Below are 19089 nucleotides of genomic sequence, written 5' to 3'. Positions count from 1 at the left end.
TGTTATAAATTGAAAAAAATCTGAACGAAACCCCCCCCACTTTGTGTGTTTTAAGCCTTTGACAGAAAAAGACGGTCCTTGGGAGACGACCTAGGACAACTTCCTAGTACTGCATTTAATTATTTTTATTTGACCGGATACGGCTTCGATCACTTCAAAATTAGTGTTACTACTTCGCTACTTAAAAAAACATGAGTTTTTGGTTGACATTATTCAACCTAGCTTCTAGTGTCTATCTTTTTTCTTCACAATTTGCTATTAAAGCTTAGTTTTTGACAAGCTTGAGCATCTAAACGTACTAAAGGAAAAGGATCCATTATGGGAAGTAGTGAAGGCTAGTACCTACCAGAAGAAGCTTCTTTTACAAGGCTACCAACTTTTAATGGATAAGACTCTTAAGTCAGACGAAGCAATTCCCAGCAAGGTTTTGAATGAGACAAATATAATACATGTTATTATTTCTAACAAGTGTGTTAGTGTTTCAAAAAAACATAAGTACAAGAAAGATGAAGAATAGAGCATGTGCCATTTCCTATAGCAGAACCAAGATAAAGGGTAAAAGCTTCAAGCATCAGATGGAAAGGTCAAACGAAGCCAAGCCTAGCACAAGAAGAAAAATGATCAAGCTTCAGACGATACAGACCATAGACAAAACTTTTTCAAGTACAAGACGAAGATTAGTGAAAGCAAAGCACATCACGAGGATCAGACAAAACAAGTCAAATATAGATAGAATAAGACATAAGCGCCAAACGATGATAAATCAAATATTAGACGAAGGTGTGTCAAGGACAACCTAGAGCGCAACATAAGAAATCAGACGAAGGTTGGTCAAAGATCAGAAGAAAGTCAACTAAATATCAGACGAAGGACAACATAGATTGAAAAGTATTCCAGACGGAAACAAAGTCTATCCATCTACAATGTTGACCAAACCAAAGGAAGTCAAAACATTGATGACAAATGCTCAAACGAAGATCAAGACTTGAGATGCACATGGACTAACAGACGCAGACGAAGACTGCCATGAAAGCATTTAAAGAATCAAGTCTCAAGGGACAACTAAGGCATCGTCTACGATCATACAAAAGCTCTCAATATGATCGTGCATTGAAAGGAAGAAAAGAAAAAGAAGAAATACAAGCAAAAAAGTAAAAACATGCATGTGTCAGAAAAAGTACATAACTTTTTCAGATAAAGACAACACCTTTACAGCTAGGCAACCGGAAAAGGACAAAAAGTTCTTAGATCTCAGCTAAAGTTAGACACTACTGCTAACAAAATGAAGAAGACTTCACGCAATGTTTATAAACAGGAAGCAACATTTAATGCAAGATCTTGTGCATTAAATGAAAGATTAAACTAGTCATGAACGATTACATCCTGCTTCAACAGACATTTGCAACGGGAAAATTTTACAAGACTATATATATGTCATGACTTCAAACCTGGAAAGGTTGGCAAAGAGTGATATCAAGCTCATGAAGCAATGGAACTAGAGACAGAGCTTATAGAGTCAAATGTATAACATAGTGTTTATCTCTGTAGACTAAGGAGTTCTAAGTGTAACTTAGGGACATGCACCTTAGTGAGTGTAGCAAACTTTTGTATCCTCTCTGTGAAAGTAAATCACACACTCAAAAACAAATTATTGATCATTTGTAAAGCTTGAAGAGGCTAGGGAAAGAATACTTGTATAAGCTTGGAGAGGCTTGTCAAAGAATACTCACTAAGAGTCTGAGGAGGCTGAACAAAGAATACTAGCGCTAATGAGTAAAGTTAGCAGGCCAAAAGTGGTCAATAATCCTCATTGAGAGCCTGAAGAGGCTGAACAAAGAGTGCTAGCGCTAATGAGTGAAGTTAGCGGGCTAGGAGTGGTTGATAATCCTCACTGAGAGCCTGAAGAGGCTGAACAAAGAATACTAGAGCTAATGAGTGAAGTTAGCCAACCAGGAGTGGTTGATAATACTTGGGGACCAAGAGTGGTCGAGAATACTCACTAAGAGCCTGAAGAGGCTGAACAAAGAATACTAGAGCTAATGAGTGAAGTTACCCAACCAAGAGTGGTTGATAATACTCGGGACCAGGAGTGGTCGAGAATACTCACTACGAGCCTGAAGAGACTGAACAAAGAATACTAGCACTGACGAGTGAAGTTAGCGGACGAGAAGTGGTCGATAATACTTGGCAAACCAGAAGTGGTGATAATACTTGTACTTAATTGAAAATCTAGTGGAATCCTTCAATTGAAGGAGACTGGACGTAGCTCAGTCTGAGCGAATCAATATAAAAATATTTGCACTGCTTTTCTATGTTTCAGACGCACTTTCATTTGATTGATATATTATATTGAAAATCTCGTCCATTGCTTATTCTTCACTATGACTATTTTCAGACGTAAAATACACGTGCTCAACTTAATATTTCTTAAGAAACATTTTCCTTGTGCAGACGAAAAATCTTTTGTTAAGCCAATCCTGCACAGTCTTTAAGTATTCAAAATAATTTTTATTGGACGAAAAGGTAGTCTCTGCAAAAACGATGTCCAAACTTCTTCGTTCACACACACATATTCAACCCCCCTTCTATGTGTTTTCATCTAACTTCAAAGACTACCCGTATTGGAAGGATAAAATAGAGATATTTATTAAATCCACCCAATACCACCTCTAGAAGATCATCACATAAGGAGATGTAGTTGTTACCAAACCTGAAAGCTAATACACTCAAGAAGACTACAACATTTTGCAGCTCGACACAAAAGCTAGATACATTTTGGTGTGCTCCTTATCCAAAACTGAATACAAAAATTTCTATAACTACTCAATGACGGAAGAAATATGGGAAGCCATTAAGGTAACTCATGAGGGTACTAACGATGTCAGACTTAGACGAGTTGTCAGTCTTCATAGAGACTATGAGTTATTCTCCATGAAGAAGAACGAGACGATTGATGAAATATTTGGGAGATTCCAAACAATTCTAAATAGGTTAAAATCCCTAGGAACTGAGTTTTCAAAAGCTCAAAACAATCTCAAGATCTTAGTTAGTCTTCCAAAGATCTAGGAACCCAAATCCATAACAATCTGAAAGACATGTGACCTAAAGACTCTTACTCTTGACGAACTTCTTGGAGCTTTGTGAGTTCATAACATTTACCTGAACAATACAAACCATCTTAAATCTAATGAGTCTTTTGCTTTGAGAAGTGGTGAAATTAGTAAGAGAAAATATAAAGGAAAGGCTCTTAAGGTTGAGTCTAAGTCTAGAAACTCAGATGATAGTTCTGAGAACTCATCAGACAATGAGATATCTCTCATGTGTAGGAAGTTCAAGGACATGCTGAAAAAGAAAGGAAGACTAAGAAGTTTCACAAGAAGAAGGACAAGTTCAAGAAACTTGGTTATAATGACAATAAGGAGGTTGTCTACTATGAGTGTAAGAAGGCTGAACATATGAAAGGTGAATGTATTACACTCAAAAAGTGATGGACCAGTAAAAATAAGGCCAAGAAAAGCTTGATGGCCACCTAGGAAGATAGACGAAGAGAAAGCCAACATCTACATCATGGCAAATGTTGACTCTAAATTAGACAATATAGAGATTAAGGTAAATTCTAATTTCAACTCATGTTCATCTGATTCTAAGGAGGAAGAAATGTCTTATGAGACACTCCTTGCAAACTCTCACATGATCTCTCTTGAGTATAAGAAATTAAAAGAGAAATGTAAGATTTTACAAAATGAGAATGATAAACTCAAGAAAGTCATGTCAGACACTGCAAGAGATATACAAATTCTCAAAGAAAAGAAAGAATCTAACGTAGTTCATTTGAAAGCCTAAACGTTATCATAACCAATAGTCTATTTAATTTCATCTTTCTATGCAATCTAAAAACCATTTCTTCAATAAAAATGTTCAAGTTTGTTAACATTTGAACTTATATTATGAGGGATCCAATGACTGTCTTTTGATTTAACACAATGCATAAAGAATTCTCAAAGGTACACTAATCATGTCTTCAACAAGTTAGTGTGTAATTTAAATTATTTAAATTCATGTAAAGTGTAATCCTATTATCATGTTTTTACTATATAAGGTTTCAACTAGTTTAGGGTAATGGGTTTTGGTTCATCACTAGTCATGAGTAAAATGAGCTGTTTAGGAGAGCATTTATGGATGGCCAGGATAAAACTTTTCGTCTAGACTATGTCCAATTTTCAATCAAACAAGATTGAATTCTGTTATCTTAAATAAGATACAAGTATTCTTTCAAGAAGCTATTTATGGCTCAAACTTAAGTATTCTTTGAATTGTCTTTTCAAGCAATCTACCCAAGTATTTTTTTTCACATAAAGCCTCTCCAAGCTTCAAATCTGAGTATTCTTTTACAATCAAGCCCTTCTTGGCTTAAACAACAAGTATTCTTTTACAAACAAGCCTTTTTAGGCTCAAATCCAATAACATAGAGTTACTAAGGTTTACAAAGTTGTTTTGTCTTCCTATCAAAGCATGATATAAAAAATTAAGTACAAAAAACTTTACAAAAAGAATATGTTTTGTTCAACTACTTGCAAAAAGGTTCACTTCTATATGTGTTTCATTTTCTTTTTGATCATGAAGCTTCTTATATAATAGTCTGGATGAAGATGACAGATAAACTTTAAGGGTCCTCACAAGCTTGTTTTGTCTATCTTCATTACAGATTCCTTAAGGTGAGAAGTGTCCATTGAAATATTAAATGCGCTTCACCAAATGTCAAGTCTTATCTGATCAAAGAGGCAACTTATCATCTTTAGGATACCCAATGGACTATTTGTAGCATGTGTCAGTAAAGACCAGGTTCTGCATCAAGTTTTATTAACTTTCTTTGTGATTTCAGGGGTCCGTTTGTCCTTGATTTTTGGCGCAAAGCATGCCTTTATTCTCTTTAATAAAATTGTGAGTTTCAAAGATTTTTATTAGTTTGATTTGTCAAGAAATCACTCATACATGCAACATGTAGTTGTTAATCATTATATAATGTTAGACATTTAAGGCTTTATAAAGAAAAACTATGTGCTTTGTCAATTGATACATCGTCTCTCTAGCGAATTGCATTTTATGTTTCGTCTGATGAGTATTTTACAAAAACATTTTCTTTTGAAGAAAAATGTTCTGTTTGTTATTATTAAAAATTGAGAGCTTGATGGATCCAAGATTGTCTTTTGACTTAATAATAATATATTATAAAATAGTGATTTCAACTATATTCTTGCAACCATTAATTCATGATTGGTAGGTTGGAAGGTGAAGCTTTTGAATAAAGCTTGTAAAGTGACTTTGGCAAAGTTAGTCTTGTCTTCTTCGCCTATTTGCAAGATTCATAACTTATGGGTTTGTGACAAGATTGATGATATTATCCATAAATTCATTTGGGGGGGGGGGGGAATAACCACTGTTACTAGGTGGATTGGAATATTATAATTCTACCCACAGCCATTGGAGGGTTGGGCATCCGTGCATCTAGTGACGTCAATATTTCTCTTTTGGGGGGAAACATGGTTGGGATATGTTGCACGCGAAGCATAAGTGGTGGGTACAAATTCTAGAAGCTAAATACTTGAGGGAGGAGGCTATCCTTCATGTGTCGGTTATTATAAGGGCTTTGTATACTTTGAATTCAATTGTTAAAGTTGTTGACTATCTAAAGATGGGTTTTCAAGTTTGAATCGATAAGCAAGCAATATCTATTTGGTATGATAAATGGTTATAAGATTATCTTTATCACTCAGTTCCTTTTGTCAATATCCAAGACACCACCATTCTTCTGCTTGACTTTTTTTTTTCATGATGGTACTTGGTGTTTCAACATGCTTGCTACCATTATTCCCGAGGAGGTGAAAGTGGAGCATCAAACTCATGTTATTATTGATAATGTTGATGATGTGATTATTTGGGGACTTGCTAGTAATGTTTTTTATTCTTCTAAATTTGCTTTCCATTAGCTTATTATTGATAGTCCATTTCCTTTATCCCAACAATTGAATAGGTCTAGGATTTGGGATTAAAATTACCAAAGAACATTATACATTTTTTATGGCTTACCCTTCATGGTAGCCTTTCTACTTATGTGTTTTGTTTCTTTAGACATATGTCTATTGATGCTTTTTGTAACAGGTGTAGAGGTCAACAAAAGACAATTTTCCATTTTCTTCATGCCCTTGGTCATTCAATCCATGTTCGAAAACACTTGAAGTTGGACAAACATTTAGAGTTTTATATGACAAAATTTTATGATTGGCTTATCAACAATCTCAAAGGACCAAATGCTATTCTTTTTTACAACAACCATTTAGATCTTGTGGAAAGCTAGGAATTCATCTATATTTTGATATCAATCTTGGGACCTTTGGCGTATTGTTAGTTAAATACAAACTCTTTTAGCGGATATTAATAAGACGTTTAACAATCAAGGTCGTCTACTGTGGAGAAAAGAGAGACACTATAAGGAGTTGAATAATGTCAATCAAAAACTTATATTGTTCAACCAACACATAATATCACATGTATCTTTAAGATTTAGAAACAAAAAAGTACTATTAGAAGTGATGACAAAATAATGACTAAACACGACATCTAAGACATAAGCATTGTAGATTTCAAACAAAAAATGACTCCAACACTCTCACATTTCATGTGAATCATATTCATATATCAAACAACATATTAAACATCAAAAAATAAAGAAAAACTTATAAAACAAGATTCCTATGTTAGAACACAAATTTGGTTCATAGAAACTAGTACTCAAATATTTTTGAACCGAAGTTTTCAAGACATTTTTAGATCTGTCATATAGCACACGAACATTTATATTTATGCAACAATGACTACAAGACATGTAAGGAAGACTACACAACACAATTTTTTTATAGATAAAATCTTCATAGAAGAACAAAATCTCATAATACCAAACTTGATAAAACTATGTTGAAAGAGATTGGTAAAACATTTTAATTAGTTCTAATGTCAATCTTCTTCCATGGAATCCAAAAGCTTCAAAATAAACTTCATTGAGTTTTATGAACTAAAATATCCTTGCCTTAGTAAGTTAGCTTTCTTTAAGTATACTCAAATTTACAGATCCTCGTTGCAAAAATTATCCTCTAAACACAAAACCTTACTTACCTAAGCTTGTAGAGGTTACTTAAAGTATACTACAACATTTAGTTGTGTCTGTAAGCCATAAGTGATAGTAAAAATACTTGTAAAAATTTTTAAGTTAGAGAAATCCTTCAACAGCTTGAAGGTAAGTGGATGTAGATCAGGTTGAGTAAACCAATATAAAATTCTAAATGTTCTTTTTTATTATCTCTCTTCCATCACATTTCTAGACAAAAACTTGTTACAAACATATATTCCTTATCTAGAAAAAAGTTTTTAAAATCCTCACACATACATTGTCTAAATCTCTTATCAACACTCTCATGTAATCCTCACGCATTATCTTCCCATAGTTAATTGTAACAATGATGAATTTTTGTTTTTAATTTCTTTTCCGTTCCACAATGACTATAATTTATCATTCAAAAAATGTCTCAAGTATAATATTAATTTTTCCTAATTTATCTTTATAAATTATTTAACTACCACAGAAGTTAGGGGTGGCAAAATGGGCCAACCCAGCCCGTTTTGACCCGGCCTTCCAATGGCCCGCAAAAAATGGACCGGGCTAGCCCAGCCCGCCAATAAAAAATAGGTCGAAAATGCTGGCCTACCCCACCTAAGGACGGGCTGGCGGGTCGGCGGGCCAACTTGCATACCACAAAAAAAAAATTGCAAAAAAATGGAAAAAATATATTTTAAGTTCAAATAAAGATAACTGCTACAAATAAATAAATATAATCATATGAAATTAAAAATACATACATGTTGTACATAATATATGTTCAACAAAAGCAAATTACAAACTTAGAACAAAATCAAATAGAAATCAATCAACTTACACCAAAATCAAAACCAAATTATAAACTTACAAATTACTAATAATATAAATTTTTTGATAGTCCACAAAACAATCCCATTACTTATGCAAACAACTGAAACTCAATTACTTATATGGGTTGGCAGGTTGTGACGGGCCAACCCGCTATTTGACCTGACGGATTGACAGGTTTGACGGGTTGAAATGATGGGTCGGGCCGGCCCACGGGGCATGACCTATTTTTCCATCCCTAATAGAAGTAATGTAATTATTGGAAAATTGAACTATTTTAATAATATTATATAGAAAGTGATATATTTATTATTATTTTTAATTTATTTATAAAAGTTTTAAAAGAGAGAAGAATTATCGTGGGAGGGTGCAACATTAGGCATTAGACGATAATAACGAAGAAAATGAAATATATATAAAAATTAAATGGAAAAAGATTTGAATTTGATATTAAAATATTACGTGATTTATTGAAAAGGGGAATAAACCTTACAGCAAAAATTGATTTAGTTTTACAATAAATTTAACTTTACTATACTATTTATATTCGGTGGCGGCCAGCAGATTCCAGAAATTGTTTGAAGTTTGAACGTTTTTCATCAAACACCTCATCAGTTGCCGAAAAGGACTCATATACCAAATGTTGCCGTGTCAACCGGTTCACGACTTCAGGGTCCCAATACATCCACGTGTCACAATGTGATTGGAGAAGGTATCGTTGCCGTGACGAAGCACCGCATGGGTTTTTTGTTATAAAAGGGAAGCCCCTCGCCACAATCTTCCCCAACCCGAGCATATTCATTTCATTTCTTTCGTAGCAGAGAAGGAAAACCTTAGCGCACCTTTTGAAGGTACCTTCATCTTCTTTTATTTTCGATTATTAGGGTTTTGTGTTGAGTTTTAGCGATCATCGGATTTGTCGAGCCTTTTGATTTTGATCTTGGTTTTTTTTTTTTTTTTTTTTGCGTGTTTTGGAGATTCTTTCGAATATAATTATCGTACATGATTTTAGCGTCTCAATAATCATGCAAGCTGGGGTCTTTTTTGAAACTTTTCTTGATTATTTGGCTTGTTTGTTTCAAATTACTTGTTGATTGTAAGCGATTCTGAGAACTGTTTTATAAAGGCATATATTTAATTTGTCACATATGGGAGTGTGAGTTATTGGCATTTTCTAGTCTATTGTGGATTTGATATTATTGATTTATTGAACGGAATCGGGATTTCGAGTTCTACCATTTTCTTTTCCTTTTGGTCTGGGTCTCTGTCTGTTGTATAAAACATACACGTTATTTTTGTAACTAGTATTCTTTGATCATATATTGATTGTTTGATTGGGTTTGATGAACGTGTTTTGTTTTGTTTTTCTTCAGTTTCTTAGGCTTTAAATAGCATTGGTGATGTTGGATAATCTTGCTGTCTGTCCTTTGTTTTATGTTGTCTTTCCGTTCACTGCTTTTACTCGTGATTTTGGAGATTGATTCGTTTTCTTTATTGTATAATGTAGATGCAAATCTTTGTTAAGACCCTGACTGGTAAGACCATCACTCTCGAAGTGGAGAGTTCCGATACCATAGATAACGTGAAGGCCAAGATTCAAGACAAGGAAGGGATCCCACCAGACCAGCAGCGTCTCATTTTTGCTGGCAAGCAGCTTGAGGATGGGCGAACCCTTGCCGATTACAACATCCAAAAGGAATCCACTCTCCACTTGGTGCTCCGTCTCCGCGGTGGAATGCAAATTTTTGTTAAGACTCTCACAGGAAAGACCATAACCCTTGAGGTGGAGAGCTCTGACACCATAGACAATGTTAAAGCCAAGATTCAAGACAAAGAGGGCATCCCACCAGACCAACAGAGGCTCATTTTTGCTGGGAAACAGCTTGAGGATGGCCGAACCTTGGCTGATTACAACATTCAAAAGGAGTCCACCCTTCACTTGGTGCTCCGTCTTCGCGGTGGTATGCAGATTTTCGTTAAGACCCTAACCGGAAAGACCATCACCCTTGAGGTTGAGAGTTCAGACACAATCGATAATGTCAAGGCTAAGATCCAGGACAAGGAGGGAATCCCACCAGACCAGCAAAGGTTGATCTTTGCTGGAAAGCAGCTTGAAGATGGAAGAACTCTAGCAGACTACAATATTCAGAAGGAGTCTACCCTTCACTTGGTCCTTCGTCTGAGGGGAGGAATGCAGATCTTTGTGAAGACTTTGACAGGAAAGACAATTACCTTGGAGGTTGAGAGTTCAGATACAATTGATAATGTCAAGGCTAAAATTCAGGACAAGGAGGGAATCCCACCAGACCAGCAGAGGTTGATCTTTGCTGGGAAGCAATTGGAAGATGGAAGGACTCTTGCTGACTATAACGTTCAGAAAGAGTCTACTCTTCACCTTGTGTTGCGTCTTCGTGGTGGATTTTAAGTTTGAGAATGTTCTGTATATGTTCAGTTTTAGCAGCCTTGAAAAAACTATGGTTGACTCTGATGTATTTTATAATTCAGTTTTAGTTCTGTTTATGAATATGGACTACTTGCTATTATAATTGATGAAATTTAGCACTTTCAATATGTTAGGTTTTAGCAGCGGATATTAAGCATGCATACTGTACCTGTTTACATTATTTGCCCCTGAATTTGAGTATATGAATAATCATTTACCGCTTGAGGAAGTAAGTTGAAGTTTCCTGTATTATGCTGGAGAGCAGACATTAGATTTCATATTTTGCTTTCCCCTTTAAACCAAGGTATTTCTGTAAATTTGTGCCCTTCTAACTTTTAATTTCATATATCGCCGCTAGTGCTCAGTTCCAAGAATTGTTAGCATGATTCCTTTTATTCCAATTTCATTTGGAAGTATAATTCAGTTTTCACAAACACTGTTATCAGCATTTGTTTGAATAAAAGAAAGTATAAGGGGCAAGCGTACAAGGTCATACTTTCTTTTATTGCCGTTACCAGAAGTCTTGAGTCAAGAGCTTATTCCTGTTTAAATTCTCAGCATTTTCAGTAATCTTCGGGTATTTATTCGAATTAGATAACACTTTCCTCTAAATACTTGGCCATGGTTAAATGGTTCTAACTTTAACATCAATTAGGCAATGTGCGGGTTTATATAAGTAATGTAAATAATACAATTTGAAGATATTAGAAATATTTAAAGAAAAGGAAAATAAATGTTACATTAAATATTTAAATTATATAATTATACAATACTTATTAAATTTATAGGTAAAAAATATTCATTTTCAAAATTATATTAATGGTAAAAATTATTTTTAATTTAATATTTTTATATAATATTATTTAGATATATTAAAAGTATTTTAAAAAAGTGTTAGAAATCTTACATTGACTAGTGATATGTTCAAATTAATGTATATAGGTAAAAAATAATCTTTACTTTATAAGCCAATTCTGTGGGTTGAGTTAAACTTTAAACTACTTTCTTAAAATGTTATCAGATCCTATCCTAGCAATTCTTGGTTGGCTTATATAACTATCCGTAAATGTCCACTCTGTAAGTAGAACTTTATGCTCATGATGTCTACTCGTTGACATGAGAGGTGTGTGTTAGAGATCTCCCATTGATATGACCAAATTAGTGTCTACAAATGAGAAATAATTCTTACAAGAAGATTTTATAAGGTTGAGTTAGACTCTTAACGTATTATCCTGCCGATTATTGGTGGACTTATCAGGTCACCTATAATTGATTTGTTATTAGACCACCCGCAAAATAGACAATCCGCAAACAAAATTTCATGTTCATAATGTCTAGTCCTTGACATGAAAGATATATGTTGGAGATCCTCATCGACTAATGATATGACCAAATTAGTGTATACAAGTGAGAAACAATTCTTTCAAGCCAATTTTATAAGGTTAAATTAAATTTTAATCCACTATCTTGGCAATTGTTGGTGGTCTTATCAGGCCACTTGTTTTTGGACCATTATTGGACCACCTGCAAAATGTCCAATCCATAAACAGAATTTCACACTCGTAATGTCTAGTCTAGAGCTGTCAAAGTGGGCCGGGACCCGTGGGCCAACCCGGCCCACCTTGAAAACGGGCTGGGCCGGGCCAAAAAAAATTGAAGTTTTATAATAGGTGGGTATATTTCAACCCGGCCCACTTTGACCCGGCCCACCCGGGCTAAACCCGTGGTGGGCCGGGTGGCCCACCAACCCACCATTTTTTTTTTCAATAAAAATTTGAATATGATTTGTAGTTTATTTTGTATGATGATATATTGAAAATTTTTATTTTAAATTTTTATCATGATTTGTATTTAATTTTGTATGATGAATTATGACTTATAACTATTAATGATGTTAATTTATAATTAATTTAAAATTTTGAATTTTGTTAATAATTTTTTTTTAATTTTTGGTGGGCTGGTGGGCTGGCCCGTATAACCCACCAACCCGTGGTGGGCCGGGCCGGGCCAAATTTTTTTTGAAAAAATTACAAGTGGGCCGGGTTGGGTTGGCTCGTTTTTAAAGTGGGTCAAGGTGGGCCGGCCCACATGGGCCGGGTTGGCCCGTTTTGACAGCTCTAGTCTAGTCCTTGACATGAGAGGTATATGTTGGAGATCTCACATCAACTAATGATATGATTAAATTAGTATATACAAGTGAGAAACAATTCTTACAAGCTAATTTTATAAAGTTAAATTAGATTTTTAACCCACTACCGTGGTAATTATTGGTGAGCTTATCAGGCCACCTAATACTGGATTGTTATCAGACTACTTACAAATGTCTAATGCATAATCAAAACTTCATGCTTGTGAAGTCTAGCCTTTGACGTGAGATGTATGTGTTGAAAATCCTCCATCAACTAATGATATGACCAAATTAATATTATACAAGTGAGAAACAATTTTTATAAGCCGATTTTGTAATGTTAAATTAGATTTTTAGATGGTAACAAAAAGAAATATTATATTAGATTGTAAAAATAAGTAATTATAAAATATTTGTTGAAATTAAACGTAGAAAACATATATTTTTCAAATTTGCATTAATTATACATGATTTTTTTTTTTTTTTGTAAATTATTGTTTGTAAAAGATTTAAATTACGAATTAAAATAATTTGTAATTGTATATCATTAGTCCAACTGATGTTACAGTTGTCTAATCCTCAAAATCTTGAGTTCAAGTTTGGAGTTTGTAATAAAAATAGTCTTGAGAGGGTTAATGTTAATGCATTCAAGATTTCGAGGGACCTAGTTTTTGGTGAAGTAGGCTGATACTCCTATTAATACTATAACACACAAAAATATATTAAAAAATTATATATATATACTGATAACATTTTTGTATGATATTTTTATACTTTAGAGAAGAAAATAAAAAAAAGAAAAATAAAAAAATGAAACTTGATATATGAAATAATTACGTGAATGATATGTCCAAGCCTCGGTCCTTATTTTTGAAACATAAAATCAATTTAAATTATGAAATTCTATTTAATTAGTAGTTTTTTTTTGAAAACGAGGTAGATGTGGTGTAGCAAAATAGTTATAATAAAGTGCTATTTAATTAGTAGTTATATATATGTATTAATAATTATATTAATTTGATATTAATAGACTTAATTTAATTAAAATATCAATTGAAAAATAATAAATAGTATGTATTTATTAATAATTATCAACAAAATAAAAGAAGCCTGTTTTTGGCCAAAACAAAAAAAAAGGCCATATACATCATATAATCTAGTTTACACAAATTGCAAATTTAGGTGAAGCGATACACATTGTATTAAAATTTTGAGGGATGTTAACAAAATTTTATGAAACAAATAATAATTCAACATTGAAACATAATAGTTTTGTTGAGAAAAAAAGGAATACTAGAAGGGGTTGAATAGTGTTACTCAAAAAACTTCTATTTTTCATATTGCAATAAAGTAGTAACTATGACAGATATGAGAGAGCAGACGAAGTAAAGAATAAACTTAGGAATTTATACTACTTCATCTCAACCACCAAGATCACATTCAGTTCTTAATCCAACTAAATCAAATTCCACTATTTTGTCAAGGATACAAGTATTCTTTATCAAGTCATTTCTAGCTCAACCTTAAGTATTATTTAAATTGTCTCTTCAAGTAATCTACCCAAATATTCTTTTCACACAAAGCCTCTCTAGGTTTCAACACCAAGTATTTTTTTACGATTAAGTCTCTCTAGGCTCAAACAACAAGTATTTTATTTTACAGTTAAACATCTTTAGGCTCTAACCTAATAACTTAGAGTTACTAAAGTTTACAATGTTTTTTTGTCTTTCTATCAAGACATGATACAACAAATTAAGTACAAAGACTTTTTATAGAAAGAAAGAATGTAGTTTTCACAATTGTTAATCTTTTCTTTATGAGCTTTAAACTTCCTTTTATATGGCTTTAGTGAAGATAACCATTGCAAGTTTTTGAGCTTCTCTCTCATGGCTTGCTTTGTCTATTTTCATGATATGCTTCTTGATGAGAGAAGTGTTCATTAGTGTATTAAATGCTTGCATTAAATACTTTCACCAAATTAACACTTCTTATTTGATCAAAAAAGCTACTTATTGTTGAGATGATGGAGATTGTTAGAGATTATTGAGATGACGAAGATGATGGAACATCTTGAAGACTTCTCAAGATAGTTTTAGTTTTGATGATGCATTATATAGATGTTTCTTAAAGCTATACAAAAGGATATTGTATTGATTGTAATAGATATAAGCTTATGTGTGTGTTTGTTTATGATTGATGATGATGATGAATGCTTAATTTAAGAACCAATCAAGTTTTTTAAGAAACCAAGAATTTGATTTTTTAGTATTTCCATGTGTAAACATAAAGTAATAGATTATATTGAAAATGGTAATTTACTACTAAGTGTTTAAACATAGAAATCTGACTTGATTCAAACAAGAGTTTTCAAGGTAACCTTGTTAATCAATTACCATTCAGGGTAATAGATTACCAAGTCTGTTACTAGAAAATGATATTCAAATGTCCTTTGAGTTAATAGATTACCACATCTGTTACTGATAAAGAATTTCTTGAGGTAACAGATTAATAAAGTTGGTAATAGATTAAAATAGAGTCTCTTGCTTGAAACAAGACTAAAGAATCAAAGTTTTCATCGGGATAATCGATTATCACATGAGATAATCGATTACCATAGACTGAAAGACGATCTTTAATCTTAGAAAGATAGGGATAATCGATTACCATATCCCGTAATTGATTACCCTGGTGATTTTGTGTTTCTGGTTCATTTTTAAAGATCTGGTAACGAATTATTGTATCAGATAATAGATTATCTCTATTATTACTCTTCATAATTGAATCACGTCTTGCACTTTAAATAACTATTTTTTTAAAATTAAAAAAAGAGAACTTTTAGGAAATCTTTTGAAAAGAAGAACATTTGAGAAAAAAATTACTTTCAGAAACAAAAATCAAGGTTGATCAAAGAATTTTTCTGAAATATCAAGAAGTGCAAAGATTGAATATGAGTTCTTGAAGGAAGAAATTCAAGAAGTGTATTCAATTGTAAACAATCAATATCAACACGAAATTAGGTGATATTTTTATAATCTTTATATTTTCTTTTTGAATGGTGTATCTCTTGAGATAAGGTATCTCAACAAGAGATTTTGAAATCTTGAGTAAGATTTCTCAATTAATTTCTGTGGGGTACAAAAATTTTGAGTGTTTCCAATCTTGTGGTGTCAAGATTGATGTTTGTTTGAATTCTTGTAATATTGTGTGTGCAAGGTGTTTGTAAACAATATTATAGTAAATAATCTTTGTTTTATTCGGGTGCTAAATCAGGAAAAATTGGATGTAGGCCAAGTGGATGGCTCAACCAGTATAAATTTTTGTGTTTTTTTATCTTCTTACTCTTATCTTTAAGAATATTGTTAATTTCTTGTTTAAATAATTTAAAGATTTGTGAGATATGAAATTTCAATTGTAGTACAAATTCTGATCATTATTCTTGTAGTTGAAATTGATTAAGGAAAAGGTAATATAAAATCAACCTTGATTACAAGTGAGTGCTTCACTGCATTAACTTTAATATTCTAATACTTTGGTAATAAACCTTGTAATCTACTGTTATTTGTTAAATCAAATTGAGTAAAGGTTGAGTTTTAGATATCTTGGTAGGTTTTTATCAAGAATTGTCGAAAGTTGAGTCATCTTAGGATAAAATCTATTGAACCTCCCCTTCTAGATTCTAGTAAACTGGGACCAACACTTATCAATTTTTAGCACGAGTAGGTAGAACCATGCGTGTGTCAGGACATTACAAAGGTGAAACAACTTTTGGTCACAATTTTTCATGTTTGCAAAGAGTTGCTTGTCCTTTTCTAACGCAAATAATGTCTTTCTATCCTTTTTGTAGAGCGTTTGTTTTAAGGAAACATTTTTACATTCGATCTATTAAGAAATTGTTTAGATGTAGTCAATATCTGTTAAGTCAGACGAAGCGTATTCGCAATTCCCACCGAGGTTTTGAATATGACAAATATAATACATATTGTTATTCCTAACATGTGCATTAGTGTTTCAGATGGATAACAATAAGTTTAGGCAAAAATGAGGGACAAAGTATGATCAAGCATAATCGAATTGAACAAGACATCAGACGATAGCAAAGCTAGTATCAAGACTAAGGTTGATCAATGCCTAAATCGAATACAAGATAAGACGAATCTATCAGCTGAAGCTTGAGGGATCAGATGCAACTCCAAAATAGGCATCATATGAGACTAAGTCAAGAACGAGACAAAAGTTGGCTAAACATCAACATGAATTTGAAAAATCATCAGATAGAGCCTATCAAACAGGCAGACGAAGTCATCACTACCAGACGAAGAATCAAATCTAAAATGTGTATCCAGACGCAGTCGGAAAATAATGAAGCACCTTTGAAGTCCACTAATCACATTGAGTGAAATCATACGAGAAACACAAAAGGACATCAAACCTGAATATAGAAAGAAGAAAAATAGGTAAGAATGGATTCACAAGTCAAAGCTGCGTGCGTCAGAGAAAGGACACCTACTTTTCAGAAAAAGAGAGCACCTCAACAGCTAAATTGATGAGAAAAGTACAAACATGCCTAGATCATGATTGAAGTCAGACATTGAAACAACCAACTACACAAAAGGAATTCACGTATACAAGCAAACATTTAATGCAAGATCAAATGCATTAAATGAAAAGATTTACATAGCCATGAACAAGCTTCCATCTACAATGACATGAAGCTACGCTCCAACAGGAAAATTTGATTTCAAACAACGGGCAGATTTATCAACTAGCTATAAGTATCAAGGCAAAGAAGAAGAAAGAGTAGAGAACAGAGAAGTGGAGAAAAATGCCCAATAAGAAAAAGAAAGTGAAAGAGCATAAGCTACATTTCTTCTCAAATCATTTCCTGTATATCTGTATAAAACTAAGATAGCTTATCTTAGTGAGTGTTGCTAATAGTTTATCCTCTCTACGAGAGTAAACAAACACTTAGACACTTATTCCTGTAAAACTAAGGTTACGTACCTTAGTGAGAGTAAAAACTATCTTATCCTCTCTGTGAGAGTTGCAAATACACTCAACACCTTTATTTGCTGTAAAGCCTGAAGAGGCTGGTAGAAAGAATACTTGTGAACTAGAAGTGGTTTGAGAATACTAGCCCTAGTGAGTGAAGCTAGCGGGCCAGAAGTGGTCAACAATACTTGGAGAACCAGAAGTGGTTAAGAATACTAGCGTCGACAAGTGAGGTTGACGAGCCAAAAGTGGTTGAGAATACTTGTAATCCTCTGTGATTAGTGGAACCCTTCAGTTGAAGGAGACTGGACGTAGCTCAGATTGAGTGAACCAATATAAAAGTCTGTGCATATCTTTTTCTATTTTTCAAACTCTACTTGTCTAAAAAATTCGTCTTTCATCTACTTTCATTTCAATAAACTGTTAGACGAAAACACACTTGTCCACTATTTTTGAAGAAACAATCCTTTTTATTTGGACGATAAAACCTTTTAGACGAAAATTTAATTTACTCAACTTGTTTCTTGAAGTAGACGATCAGTTTTATTAGACGCAAAAAGCTTTCTAGTCAGACAAGCCTGCACAAGTTTTCAACAGTGCTTGAATATTTTTTATTAAAAGGAAAATGAGTATCTCTACAAAATGATTTTGAAAAATCTTCCTTTGAACAAAAACACACATTCAACCCCCCATTCTGTGTGTATTTCCGCTAACTTCAATATCTTGTTTCGAGATTGTAAATAATAAATATTTAATGTATATATTTTTTTATGACTAAAATTTTGTCTTATTCTTTAATAAAATTGTCTTAGTGAACATATTGTCTTATACATGTTTTGTCTTACTAACGATTTTCATCTTAGTGAACAATTTGTTTTACTCATTTAAAATTTTTTATACTATTGATAAAAAATTTCCATGTTTGTTAATAGCAAAACTTAAGACCAAGGGAGTCTAAAATTTGTCTTTTAACCTAACAATTTTTAAAAAATAAATAAATAAGACATTGCATTATAATTCATAGTTGCTAAGAGAAAAAAATAAAGTGAAAAGAAAAAAGAAAAAGAGAGTGGAAGAGAGTAATAAAAAAAATAAAAAAAGAATCATATTTGTTTATAAAAAAGAAAAGGAGGTGAAAAGGGATATGCAAGAATCTAATGCTTTTACTATCAAGTAAAAAGTGTAATTCAAAAGATGAATGCCCAACTAACTATTTTCTAAATGAGGTTTTTCTTTGTTGCAGGAATTTGATGATGCCTTTACAAAAGAGGTGCCTCATGGTCTACCCCTCTAAGAGGAATAGAACATCAAATTGATCTTTGTAAAATCAAAAGACGATCTTGAATCTCTCAAAAGACTATAAGTTTTAATGATAATAAACAATTTTTTTAGGAAACTATTTTAGACGAAACAAACATCATATTTTTTCTGTAAGATGAAAGATATCAAATGAAGCACACAATATGACTCTTTGCTGAACTTGTTTCTCGTTATAAAGTAAGATTATATTTTAAGAGACATTAATACTTTATTCTTTAACAGATCGAATGA

General features: G+C 32.8%; 1 protein-coding gene across 1 annotated transcript; it reads left to right on the top strand.

The window, feature by feature from the left end:
* Positions 1-8676: 8676 nt before the first annotated feature.
* On the top strand, positions 8677-10654 carry LOC109790135 (polyubiquitin). The gene is made up of 2 exons (XM_020349246.3): positions 8677-8829; positions 9486-10654. Exon 2 carries the CDS (start codon positions 9486-9488, stop codon positions 10401-10403), a length of 918 nt encoding a protein of 305 aa, XP_020204835.2. The 5' UTR covers positions 8677-8829; the 3' UTR covers positions 10404-10654.
* The last annotated feature ends 8435 nt before the right edge of the window (positions 10655-19089 follow it).

This window comes from Cajanus cajan, chromosome 2, assembly GCF_000230855.2.
Source record: "Cajanus cajan strain Asha chromosome 2, NIPB_CcT2T_4, whole genome shotgun sequence".
NCBI lineage: Eukaryota > Viridiplantae > Streptophyta > Magnoliopsida > Fabales > Fabaceae > Cajanus > Cajanus cajan.
This window is presented reverse-complemented; position numbering and strand designations above follow the sequence as displayed.

Excerpts from the sequence above, each read along its gene's own strand:
- LOC109790135 (XM_020349246.3), top strand. The coding sequence starts at position 9,486 with ATGCAAATCTTTGTTAAGACCCTGACTGGTAAGACCATCACTCTCGAA.